At 35.8% G+C, this 13,962-nt stretch overlaps 2 protein-coding genes across 4 annotated transcripts; both read left to right on the top strand.

The window, feature by feature from the left end:
- The first annotated feature begins 5,125 nt into the window (after positions 1-5,125).
- Positions 5,126-6,418, top strand: LOC149959165 (uncharacterized). The gene is made up of 5 exons (XM_090167352.1): positions 5,126-5,219; positions 5,448-5,805; positions 5,861-6,008; positions 6,059-6,167; positions 6,222-6,418. Exons 1-5 carry the CDS (start codon positions 5,126-5,128, stop codon positions 6,413-6,415), a joined length of 903 nt encoding a protein of 300 aa, XP_090023478.1. The 3' UTR covers positions 6,416-6,418.
- Positions 6,419-6,954: 536 nt separating this feature from the next.
- On the top strand, positions 6,955-9,234 carry LOC149959164 (uncharacterized). Of its 3 annotated transcripts, none has more exons than XM_090165149.1 (5): positions 6,955-7,066; positions 7,120-7,329; positions 7,564-7,706; positions 7,766-8,142; positions 8,200-9,234. In XM_090165149.1, the coding sequence occupies exons 2-5, from the start codon at positions 7,269-7,271 to the stop codon at positions 8,492-8,494; spliced, it is 876 nt and encodes a 291-aa protein (XP_090021275.1). In that variant the 5' UTR covers positions 6,955-7,066; positions 7,120-7,268; the 3' UTR covers positions 8,495-9,234. The 3 variants fall into 3 exon arrangements, with proteins under 3 accessions (XP_090021275.1, XP_090021274.1, XP_090021273.1); XM_090165148.1 differs by having other exon boundaries at positions 7,391-7,706; XM_090165147.1 differs by having other exon boundaries at positions 7,382-7,706.
- The last annotated feature ends 4,728 nt before the right edge of the window (positions 9,235-13,962 follow it).

Raw genomic sequence — 13,962 nt, 5'->3', positions numbered from 1 at the left:
ATTTCCAACACTGCCCTCGTATGAGTTTAGATATTTCTTCGTGAATTCTTGCTCAAATTGTGACGAGGTCTTCCATAAATGACGCGTTGAGGTAATATTCCCTTTCAAATATTTGACAATGTTTGAATTTTCAATTTTGTCTAAAAAAAATTTAGCTTCATTTCCTGCTACTATAGAGCCCTAAGTAGTCCAGTTGATTTTCGATGACGGCTTAATTTGTAATTTGAATATTTAAATTCCCATAAAATAATTGTCATTTTTTGAAATTGAAATGTAGACGGTGACTCGCCATATTAAGCTTAAAGAATAATAAATATGAGTGGGCCTACTTATTTCCAAATAATCTCTGCGCCATTACAACTTCAAAAAAAGAATTTTAACCTCGTTTTTGGGCCCTCCTTGGCTTCTGGGCCCTGTGCGGCTGCACCTGTCTTACCTGTCTTACCTGCCTAGTTACGGCACTGATTGGCGAAAAAAACTAAGGTCTGAAAAAAGAAATTGTCAGGTTTGGACTTAAGCGTGGTGCAAAAAGTATTTACTGGGCTCAATCTTGGAATTTGCCCCATCCTACCGCTTTCTTTTATCTCAAATTTCAGGAAACAAAATTTCAAGTTTTTCATTTAGTTTAAGAATGGGAAAAAGATTCAATAAATTTAAATGCAGATGTATTTTTTAAATCCTTTGGATCCTTTTTTATGCAATTATAAAGTAAATAGAAAATGCATGACTTAAAACAGTTCCCCAATATTTATAATATCTAACTATTTTTTTAATTGAAGCGTGGAGTGTTCTGCCCCAGCAATTACTCATTTCACCCATTTTATTCAATTTTGTACTAACAATGGCTATTAGGTTTTACACGAAACCAAAACAAGAACTGCACCAATAGCCACCAAAATGTAATAATTTAATTTGATGCTTTATCTAGAAAAATATTTTTAGGCCCCCAAAAATTCCAAGTTATAATTTTTTTAACTGACTATTTTATATTTCATATTTAAAATCATAACCTAAATTGTAACATTTCTGACCCGTAAAGACATATAAATACTGCCACAAAGACAATCGTGGAATTGCTTGTTTTTCTCAAGACTACTAAAATCGTTCAAACCCAATTAGTCCATGAGCCAGGTGCCCAAAATAGCACTATCAACTCGAGGGACCAAGAGACAATGTGATTTTTGGGTAGATGGGTGTTTAAAATTTATTAATCTGTAGATGCTATCTAAAATGGCATCTTAGGACTATTTATAAATGATCTGTATCTCAGCCAGTATGGCGATTATTATTGCAAATTGAAGGGCTAACGACTCCGCGAGTGGTGAAGTTAAAAATAACGATGTCCAAGAATTTGGCACCACCAACTTTTTCACGTACTATTCGAAATTGAAAAATCTCAGCGAGAACAACTATAGAGTGACTCAAGCTTGGTCTAAAATATTATCCTCTCCAACCTTGGCTTCGGTCAACCTTAGGTGATCACCAAATAATTAGTTCTCCCAACATCTGTTAGTGTTTTTAAGTGAGTTATGTCTTTTGGAACGCACAACCCTTTCCGCATGGAGTCCTATGTTTGATTTCTCACTATTCGAAATCATCGGAAAACTCAATTTCCTTTCGCAGCGGCGCAAAGTCTCTATTTTAAAGCGCTAGACCGGCGTTTAAATTTGACGGGCTTGTTTCCAGAATATGATTGGTCGCATCTGCTACCACTTTTCAAACGCCGCGCCGGTGTGGCTGGCTTTAACATTTCGCGTTTTTTTTTTTAAATTTTGAGCGATAGTTCAAAACTGTGTTATTAAATCTTGTAAGAGTAATTGGCTTATTACTCAAACAAAAATATATCTTTCCACAGGTTAGTGTTAGGAATTCTAAATAAAACCACTTAACTAAAAATTAGAGAATGTGAAAAACTTATTTTAATTTATAAAATATTATTTCCTGGCAATTTCCTTGAAGAGGTTTTATTGAAGCACGCATTGAGCCCGACTCGGAATGGCCTTCAGGTGCTCAGGTACAGCCTTGGAAATAAGGGTGGTCTGGTGGTCAAAGACCAGTTAATTAATTGGTCAGACCAGTTTATTTATTCAAAATTTTGGGGGTCACTGGTCACCGTGTCCAGTTTATTAATTCGAAATAATAACAAAAAAACAGAAGGTGACCAGTTTAATAATTCCAAATAATAGGAGATGACCTATTAATTTCAGGTTTTTATCAATTTTGATTTCCCTATTCACTGGATTTCTATGTACAGCGACTCTGCTTACTACCGCCGCGGCCGCAAGTTGAGGTTTTATGTAGAGTACCTTCGCTCGCATCCCTCGAACGAGTCGAACTGTCTAACCCCCCTCTGGCCTCAAACCTCTAGTCTCGCTTTCCCCCGAGTACGGTAGGCCCCCTGGCTACGCGGTAACCGACGAGGGACTCTGGAGTTACGGGGCCTAAAGAAAGAGAGATAATACGGTAAATTACCAGGGTCTTCTACGAAATGTTAGTAGTCTTAGGTGAGATAGTACGATATTGTACTATTCTTGTGGTACTCATAAAATAAAGTTCACTATTTTGAATATGTGTAAAGTTAATGTTACAAACATAATCTAACTTTTAAACATGTAGTATAGGTTTTTTTAGGCTTATAAATGACATTAGGACATTTTATATAAGACCAGTTTAATCATTCATAAGCTCGGGGGTCACTGGTCATAAGGACCAGTTTAATAATTCATATGCTAGGGGGTCACTGGTCATAAGGACCAGTTTAATTAAAAACATTATTTCCAAGGCTGCTCAGGTAGCGAGTTCAACTACCGAACGGAGGGGGGGAGAGTGTTTACGTACGGCTAGCCTGAGACCATTTTACGAACCTTGGCCTGAGCACGGCCAACTTAAATCACGCGTACCGCGCTTTAGCGGCCCCGTCAATCGCCATGCTCGCATCTAATGTTAATTTGCGTGTATGAATAATCCCGATAGGGGCGCTACATACGACCAAAAACCTACTATTGCCAAAGGCGGGGAATACAAGCGAAATCGCGGAAAAATGTTTTTTCTTCGGTTTTCCACTTTCCTTTTTAGAAAAAACAAGGTATAGTAAGTTAAACTATCTTTTTGCAATATATTTATGTATTATTAATAGTTTAAAAAATATTACCTTATAAATATTAAATGAAGAAAAAGAGACGCGTTTTTTAGGTGAAGGCGCCATATTAGAATACATAGTTTGAAAGGCTGTAGAGGTGTTTAAAGCCTTTTGATGCATAAATAATGTCTCTTAAACTTTATAAATCTTTAATAATAAAAATCTTTATTAGTAGTATATATATATAGCAAATTCACGAGTTTATAATTAGGACAGGAGAAATCAAAAAAGATGAAGAAAATGATTACCTGATTTTAATTTTAATTTGGATCAAATTAAAAACATTACTTTGTAATTGTGATATGAACGATCTCAACTATATAACTATTGATAGTTCATGGTTATTTATAAAGTGCATAAAATTACTTGAATGCAAATATAAAGTTTTTATATTTCAGAGCCAAAAGACAAAACTGTTCAAAGTTCAATAATTTTAAATGTAGTAGATTTTGTTATAAAACACGGAACTGTGCAATCACAATATGATTCCAAATAAATAAAAAAAGTTTCTTTTAAATAATGAGTAGAAGGAAAGTAAGGTCGACCCGTCAGTCCCAGGTTCAGGTTCAGATTTGGGATCGAGATCCGGGATTTTAGCGGTGAAATGGGGGTAAAATCGTCGAAAAGTCAATGTATTTATTGTATTTCTCGCGACGATTTGTTTTTTTCGTATATCAACATATTGTGTTCAGACCACCTTGTTTCTTTATCTCCGCTTATCTCAAGTGACACTTGGACGAATATATTTCTTATCGCGTTTTATCGTACGGAATAAGTTGAAATGATGTAAAAATTGATAACCTAGGCGGGAGATAGCGCGGATTACCAGGGAGGCGCGGTTAATTTGAATTTAAAACACGGATTTTAGTGTTTTGACGTCAAGGAATATTCGTTGTTAAATGGAATGGAAATATTTTTAAACTTCATTTTAATATCATTGTAGTACTTTAATACACTTGGCACTTGAACCTATCTCACGAGTATTTCACCTGGGTGAGAGATAGCGCTAGCGTTCGCGGATTACCTGGGGCGCGGTTTTCGCGTGCGCGGATTAACCCGGGGGCGCAGTTAATTTGAATTTAAAACATAGATTTGAGTGTTTTGACGTCATGGAATATTCGAAGTAGTTGTTAAAGTAACGTAGAATGGAAATATTTTTTAACTTCACTTTAATATCATTATAGTACTTAAATACGCTTGCCACTTGAACCTATCTCACGAGTATTTAAAACGAATATCGCAAGTTTAATATGAGAAACGTATCATCTCAAATGATACTTGAATATACTATAAAAGGGGTTGTAGAACGTTGTGGGAGGTCATTCCACGGTTAACTGCGGTAGCTATATTCAAGATGCCTATAGGCCAATATACGTGTCCTACGTGCCTGAAAAATTTCGCTACCAAGTCCTCCTTAAATCGGCATGTTAGAGAAGTACACGGTGATAGACAAAAGTTTGTCTGTGAAGTATGTGGTAAGACTTGCTAGATTAGAGTATTTTAAGAGTCATCAACGAACTCATGACTTGAATGCACCCGGCCCTTCCGAACCCATGGACCTGTCTCACACACCGTCGTCAATGCAATGTTCGCCATCACCAACCCGTCCACCGTCACCTAGTTTACTTCAAGACATTCAACTGGAATCTACCCGTACACAGCCATCTACATCAGCTTTACCCAGCAACCTAACACCAGCACCTGTTCCCGCCTCACCAATACTTGATGAAACACCACCAGCATCCCCAAGTATGGTCCAGGCCTTGAATGATACGCTAGCCTCTATCCGTTACAATGCTGAAGACTATGATATTGATGCAGGGATGTTTATTGGACGTTACCGAGCCGCTTTCCGTAAATTGTTTAGTACAAAGACTGGCTAGTAAACGTGGAATTAAGTGGTTCCTACTCGTAAGATCTGTTTATATGGGACCTTTAGGAGGTGTGGAACAAAGAGCGGAAGTACGACCCTATTTCCGGAGCACTATGCAAACAACATTAACGCTCGACGTCATTGAAAACCAGCTGAATGACTGCATTGAAACAATACAGTCAGAAGCGGAAAAGTTTGAAGCGACAGGTATATGTACTAAATATAAAAGTTATAATTTGAACTAAAACATTATATTTTTGATAGGATCGGGTTGGGTAATTGATCGTATTCTGTATGTAGAATTAAATGTAGCATCTTACCAACCGTTGCGGGGGTCATCGTATATGGAACTACCCGAAAAACTATCTCAACGTCGTGCGATTCTTAATTTCAGAAACGAAAATGATGATAAATGTTTTCTCTGGTCAATTCTAGCTAAACTTCACCCAGTTCCTTGGCCTCAAAACCCTCACCGTGTTACCAAATATAGACCTTATGAAAATGAAATTGATACCAGTGGCATATCTTTTCCTTTCAAATTAAACTCAACCGAGCTTAAAAAATTTGAATTTACTAATAATTTATCAATATCTGTGTTTGGCTTCTCGGGAGATATATTCCCTCTTTACGTAAGCGCCAACAAGTGTTGTAAGGAAACGGAGGTTGATCTGCTATACATCACCGATGAAACTAAAGATATTGACGATGGGAATAGACATTACTGTCTTATACGAGACCTAGGAAAACTGTTACAGCATCTAACAAAAAACAGAAGCACAAGTTATTACTGCCGGTAATTTAGTTTCCAATATATTAGTTTGCAATCTACTAATTATTTTCTGTATTAGAATGTGTCTTCACCGATTCAGTGGATATAACGCGGAACAGCCACGTGATACGCATATCGAAGAATGCGCCACCCACGGCGTCCAAAAAACAGTTTTCCCTACCAAGAAGAAGACGGTTTATTTTGATAAATATGAGTGGACGGAAAAAGTAAAAATAAAAATTATTTAATTTGACTCTTAATGAAATGAAATTATTAGGTGCAGTGTGTATTTTACGCCGATTTTGAAGCAATCCTACCGAGAATTCAAGGATGTGATCTAGATCCCGATATAAATACCAGCAAAGTAAACATGCATATCAGTTGCGGTAAGTTATTTGGCAAAATTTCCTTTTAGATATATTACAATAGGATACTTATAGGTGTACCTGTTCGAACCGATTGCTATCGAGGACAAGATGCAACTCGAAGATTTCTGGAGTCTATTCTGGAATTAGAGACGGAGTTGATGGAACTCATTGAGACAAATGTACCAATGATTATTACCCCGGAGGAGGAGGAACAGTTTCAAGCTGCTACGCTTTGCTACATTTGTCAGAAGCAGCTAAATCAGTGAAATATGCCCGCTGTTCAAGATCATTGTCATTTCACTGGGAAATACAGGGGGCCAGCGCACAACCTCTGTAATCTTCAAAAGAAAAATTCAGAATTTATCCCTAATTTAATTCATAACCTTAGCAGGTAAATTTATTAAGTTAATTAGCCAGGAATAATAATAATAATAATAATAATACATCTTCATAGATACGATTTACATCTTATATGTCAGGAGATAGGTCATTTTAAGGAACAGACACTTGACTGTATTCCTTCCACTAGTGAAAATTATATTTCGCTGAAACTAGGTAAAATATATTTAATTATGAATTTAACCTTAACATTAATTTTATTATTTTTAGGGAGATTTCGGTTTTTAGACTCTTATCGATTTCTAAGTGATAGCCTCGATGCTCTAGTATCTAATCTCGTTTTGGTAAGAGCCAGTAAATTTCAGATTGTTAAGAAATATTTTGAAAGTGATAAAGTTCAACTCCTCCTGCGGAAGGGGGTCTACCCGTACGAGTATATGGACGATGAAAAGAAATTTGACGAGACGATGCTGCCATCTAGACAAGCGTTTTTCAGTTCATTGAAAATCAGAATATTTTAGAATCTGATTATTTACACGCCCGAAATGTTTGGACAGCGTTTAATATTCAAACATTAGGTAAAATTACTATAGTATAAATATTTCAAATCTCTTAACCTCCGTTTTCGTAGGGGAATACACCGACCTCTATGTGAAAAGCGATGCGTTGCTCGTAGCCGACGTTTTTGAAAAGTTTAGAACAATATCTGTTACTCATTATAAATTAGATCCCGCTCCCGCTTACACCGCACCAGGTTTAGCATGGCAAGCAGCTTTGAAGATGACTGATGTTCGCCTCGATCTCATACTTGATATAGATCAACACTTATTTATTGAAAAGGGTAAAGCTTTTGTGATATTTTAAATATTATTGTATTTACATTGAATTTTTAGGTATTCTAGGCGGTCTTTCAATGATCTCAACTCGTTATTCTGAAGCGAATAACAAATATATGCCCGACACATATGATTCGTCAAAAGAGAGCGGTTATATATGCTATTTAGGAAATTTACATTTAAAAATAATTTTTTTTTAATTATTTTAATTTTAATTATTTTAATTAACTTAATTGAAGATGTGAATAATTTGTACGGTGCTGTTATGTGTGAACCACTACCGCTATTCGACTTCCAGTGGGTTCATGAGGATTATTTGCAAACACTCGGTGAAAATATTCTGAGTATTCCTAATAACGTTGAAAACGGGTACATTTTAGAGGTAAATAACAAGTGTTATAATTATTATTTAATATTTTTGAGGAATTGTTTCCTTTGCAGGTGGATCTTGAATATCCTCCAGAGTTGCACGACTTACATAACGATCTCCCAGTAGCGGCGGAATCTAAAGTTATCAAACCTGATATGTTATCTCCATACTCCAAAGATCTCTTAGGAAAATTAAATATTAAGGGGAATCAAAGTCTACCGAAACTTCTTCTTAATTTAAATAATAAAGAGAAATACATAGTACATTACCGCAATTTAAAATATTATGTAGAATTAGGTTTGAAAATAACCAAGGTATATCGAGCTCTAACCTTCACTCAAGGGAAATGGTTAGAAAAATATGTTAGATTCAACACTGAACAGAGAAAATTATCCAAGAGCTCATTTGAAAAGAATTTCTTGAAACTTATGGTTAACTCTGTTTTCGGGTAAATTAAGTTAAATAATTTATTACTGTTTTTCCCTTACTTCATTTAATTCTTTAGAAAAACAATGGAAAATCTACGAAAGCATATAAAGTTCGAGTTGATTCATAAACCAGAAAGAATGTTAAAAGTTACAAGTTCCCCGCAGTTTGAACACTTTACCATCTTTAATGAAGAGTTAGCCGGCGCTCATAAGAAGAGAACTAAAATTGTTCTTAACCGGCCTATATTTACCGGATTCACTATCCTTGATTTATCTAAGGAGCTCATGTATCAGTTCCATTACGGATTCATAAAAAATACGTATGGGAACAAAGCATCATTATTATTTACAGACACTGGAAATTTAATTTAATATGAATTTATTATTTATATAGTACTAATATATAAAATATTTACGGACAGTTTAACGTACAACATTAAGACGGATGATGTTTATAAAGACTTTGAAGTTCATAAAAACCGCTTTGACTTCTCTGATTATCCACCTTCGCATTTCCTTCATTCTAATCAGAATAAAAAAGCTCTCGGTTATTTTAAAGACGAGACAAATTCACAGTTAATTCAAAGCTTTGTAGGACTTCGTCCAAAGCTTTATTCTATTAAATTGTAGGGGAGTCTAAGACCGCTGAAGAGATAGAAAAGGAGTTGCGATTGGGGAAATCTTTAGAGTCAATTTTAAACCATAAAAAAATTTGTAAGGGCGTTGCTATGAACGTTATTAGAAACGTCATCCGCCACGAAGACTATGAACGTTGTCTTTTTAATCAAGCAACCATGTCAGCCGAGATGATGCGTATTGCTAGTCTCAAGCATGAGCTATTTACTTTAAATACTAGAAAACTTTGTTTATCGCCAAATGATGATTAGAGATATATTCTACCCTGCGGGGTTCGTACCTTAGCGCATGGTCATAAAGATATTGAAAAATGATAATGAATGCTTGTATTTATGTATATATAAAAACTGTTATTGATATAAATTGTAAAAAAAATTATTTTATTGAATACATTTTGCACATAAACTCTTTAGTCATTTTATCGTTTACATTTTTATCTTTCTTAAACCTAGACACAATGTTATACATTTCTATTTCTTTACACCTGTTTATAGCAAAATAGATACAGAATGCTCCACACGTATTACTAGAATTACTCTGTAATTGATTAGAATTAAAAGTAACAGTTTTACTGTTTCGTTCAATAAAGTCTCTTAAATTTAAAATAATCTGGCGGGTTTCCAAAGGAATCCATGAATTCACTATTTTTATGTTTAGAAAAATATATTAGAACCCAGTGTTCTCCAGGTCCAGCACTCGTATCGGTATTTACAATAAATAGAGAAGGAAATATTTTTACATATTTAGGTAGCTTATCAGCCGCGAACACGCCTCGGAATATACTTTTAGTACTTAAATCTTTTTCAAGAATTTTAGTTATCTGTAGCAAATCCATTAATTACTGTAATCGAAAATCACGGTTCGATTTTTATCAATTTCAATCAAATTTTAAAACTCAGCGTAAATTAGAATGGAAATTGTATCCGGTAACGGTTTTGCAAATTTTAATTCTAATCTCAGGTTGTTTTTAACAAGATGCAAGTGATTAGCGTTGTTATTATGATCCGAGGTTAAATTGTACGCGAATAAACAATTTCCATTAGGGTAATCTTCCGACTTATCTGATTCCCTTCATCTACGTTCCACTGATTAGTTTGAATGAAAAGATTGCAATACGCTTGAATATATTGATTTTCCTCAAAGTTTAGAGATAACGCTTTATGAGGGACGCTGCTACCGTCAATGTACAATCAGATGCTTGATAAATCAAAATGTTGAAAGTTGTACGAATTTAACTTTAAGGGTATCTTAGATTATTGTTTTTAATTTTATTCAAGTTCAAAACGTATAAAGAGTCCTTCAAAGTACTATAAAAGGATTTTATTTACAAACTAAATTCATATTTTCTTCAAACTTAGAAGTTAGTTTGTATAAAATACTTACTAATACCTGAAAAATGGACTTTAGGCCATAACGTCGATGCCGTTGCGTATTGCTAGACCTGAACGTGGAGCTAAAGATACATGCACTATAGAATATATTAAAGGGGATTCAGTAGCGGCGCTAAGGGTGGGCTGAAGTGGGCTTTAGCCCCCCTGCATTTCTGAGAGGGGCCACATATTTATATTAAAAGGGCCACATATTTATATTTAAGAGGCCACATATTTGAAATTTCTTTATGTTTTTATTGTCAAGTAAAGTTTTTCGGGGGGAAAAATCTTTAAAAATCAATTCGTTTACTTAAAAAGATAGTAGACCATAAACAGATAGATTCGGGAGGCGAAGGGAGCGGAAATGGAGAGAAAGTTTAATGAACAATTGAAAGAAAAGAAAGGGGCTTCAGGGAATTTCGGGAAATACCCCAGCGGGCATGCACGTCAATGCTCGGAATCCGACGCTCGGATACAAGCTCAGAAGGGGGTCCAGTAAACGCGACGATAGCCACAACAATAAAACGACCTTGCTCTTCTCGCTTCCTGGAAAATTCTGCGGTTTTTCGATTTCACCATTTTTGCTGCTTTTTTTTAAACATTTCTTTCCATTTCGTCTTGAGCTCCAGAACGAGTCAGGTCTATTTTGAAAGTCTTCCTCGAATTTTAAGTCTTTAGTCTTTCTGTTCTATTATTTTAACAAGAGTGGACTTCTACCTCCTCGAGGTTTAAAGAAGCCCTAATGCGCTTGTTTAAAATATAAACACTTAGCTAAATGACTAGTTGATAGTTTCATTTTATTTCAAATTATTTCAACAGCCTTTTAAAGGCTAATTAACTATTAATATTTAATTTTTCCAAACAGCATTTTTCAAGGCTAGCTAACTATTAGTAGATATATATTTTCCAAACCGCCTTTGTTAAGGCAAATTACTATTATTAGTTATTTTTCTAATATCTTAGAAACTTAGGGTCATTCCATGACAAAACGCCTGCCACAGAACACCCGACCCCTTTCGATTTTGCCCAAATTTTGTATACAGGGTTTTTTGGGCCTAGGAAAACGATTTTGACAGTTTCATAACGATCGGTTCAGCCGTTTACGAGATACAGCATACGCGTTTTTTCTACTATATCTTAAGACATAATTATGGCAAAATCACATGTAATACCTCATTTTAAAGACAATGCGCACCCTAATATGAATATTTAATCAGAGTTGTCATTTGACGTAAATGTCATTAAAATCTGGGCCTTTAAATAATTTGACCTTTGACCTTGCCCAGACACCTCAGTCGTAGGTCAACGATTTTAGCATTTTTAAAATTCCCACTATCGAATACATAATAATCACTCAAAATCTCAAAGTAATATTTGTAGTTTTCGAGATATTAATTTTTGAAATTTACCCCTCAAATTAATGTAAATGCTATTTTATACACGAAACTAGTTGACCTACTAAATAAATTAAAAATATTATTATTTTGGTAATTTTGAGTTTAGAATATTAAATACACTAATTCTTAAATTAAGTTGAGTTATTTACATATTATTTTTAGTTTTGCATGTTATCTGTAGACAGAAGACATCAGTAAATTGCTTGTCCTTAGTATAGTCTGGCGTTCAATATTATTGTAGCGTATCTTACTGCACCCTAAAATGGAAATGTGCTAGATATCTCAAGAAAACCCAATATTGCTCTTAGTCATATCGATTACGTTTTTAATAACGTAAAAATGTTTTAATATCTTTTTAATATATAATAGTTATAATTGAGTAGTTAAATATATTAACAGCGATAATTGAGTAGCGAAATAGAATTTATTTAACTGTATATTCTCGAACAAAGCCCTGAAATGGATCGAAATTGTTCGTTTTGGAGAGACAGTAGTAAATGTCATTTGCAAACACTTTCGAAAACAGTTGGTATCAACAACCATCTGTCCGAGGATGACAAATTAGTTCTTAGCAGCCGAACAGCTATACCTATGTCCAAAATAAGAAACATATGTCGTCACCATGAAGAACTTTTTATGAAAAGTGTAACCCTTCAGGTTCACCTTCTCCTCAGACATACCTATTTTTTTTTATTTCCTTTTGTTACTAGTGGTATTTACTTACGCTGCATAATTTCTGATATATAAAAATCCCCGCCTTCTAGAAAATTACTGGTTTTGACCATCTTGTTACAATATTTATGTTAAAAACCCCCTTTTTATAGTAATGGTTAATTAATCAATATGCTCAATACATCAAAAGAACGGAAATCGTCACCCCCAACCGATAAAAATTATCCCAAATTGACTAAATTAATTTACAATTAACATTAAACTTAAAATTAAATAACTTCGGAACGATCTGTTGGAATTAAGTGAAATTTATACGGATCATAGCAAATGATCTACCCTCGCCCTTAAACATAAAATTAAGTTGATCATTTAAATAGTATATGTCAAATAAATTATAAACTAAATCCCCGCCTTCCACAAGGCTAATATTTAATCCGTCGCCAAGGTGGTGCTAATTAAAGGCTTTCCTCTTCGTGGCTCAGTATTTCCCAACATGCGTAGACTTGCTGGCGCGGACGCGTAAAAGACCTTCAACAATCACGAGGTGCGCCCGGGCAAGGTCTACTTTAACTTCTCAATACCCTCAGCGGACCGCGACTCCATGGAGATATTTCCGAGTGGCTATTCTCCGTTCAGGCTTCCAGGTAACCCTAAAGAGACCAGAGAAGCGAGTTTGGCCTACTCCAAGATAGAAACCGATACCCCCGCTTATATCCGTTGTCAAGGGCCGAATTTCAACCCCGGATGTTTTCTTCAAAAACAAAAGTAATGGAAAGACCTCTGAAACCCCCGCAACCACGTGAAACCAACCAGCCAATGACCACTGGAAAAAGGGAAGTCACCAATTATTTTTATTTGAACTCCGCCCCATATCCGTTAAACAAAACCGAGGAACAAGATCGAAAAAAGACATTGCGAATTGCGAACCGGAATGAAAAAGGAACAAGACGAATAAGCTACCCGGAAGTCCAGCGGGACCCATGATGTACCGCCGCTAGAAGTCCGGAAAGAAAGGGACCCAGATCACCCTCGCCTCACCGGACCAGGCCCTCGCAATTCCATGGCGATAAACCAAATTGCCCATGAAAACCAATCAGCTGATTCCATCCAAAGCCATCCGACATCAAAGATCCTTTCCAACGCCTAGCCGGAAACTCCAGAATCAAAACCCTTGACGTATCTACATCCCCGCCAACGCCCCCGTCTTGAAGTTCGACGTAGAAATCCGGACGTCCTTGCCGTAATCCGGTCCATGTCTTGCCGTAATCCGTGTCCCGTGCCGTAATCGAATCGAACTGTCAAATCCCACGCCCGCGAAACCAAAACCACGTGTGTGAGCATCTTGCGCAATCCGGACCCCAATCGTACCGTAACGAAGTGCTACAACGTCCCAGAGAAAAGCAAACTGACGAGCCGAAAATAACCAGTGATGAGTACAATTTTCCGTTCCTTCCCTCCCCCCGTAGATACCTAGGGTCAGAATCTATAGTAGCCAGTAAGACTGGAAGAATTCCCAAAATACAAAGAAGCAAAAAGGGTTTTTCCCTCGCCATGGTCCGAAGAGGATAAAATCAGGCCCGAGTTTGAGAGCTCATTTTATCCGTAGATTATCCCTTAGGAGGTCCCACTATTTTCACGGTCGTTCCGAATTGTTTTCTGTCCCATATATATATATAAATCTTTTTCGCAGTGTGGTGTATTTCTTTTTTGTTATATAAGTCTTAATTGTAGTGAAGTTAATTGTAGCATTTTTAATTGTAGTTTT

Source organism: Leiobunum rupestre, chromosome 2, assembly GCF_980474605.1.
Source record: "Leiobunum rupestre chromosome 2, qqLeiRupe1.1.hap1, whole genome shotgun sequence".
NCBI lineage: Eukaryota > Metazoa > Arthropoda > Arachnida > Opiliones > Sclerosomatidae > Leiobunum > Leiobunum rupestre.
This window is presented reverse-complemented; position numbering and strand designations above follow the sequence as displayed.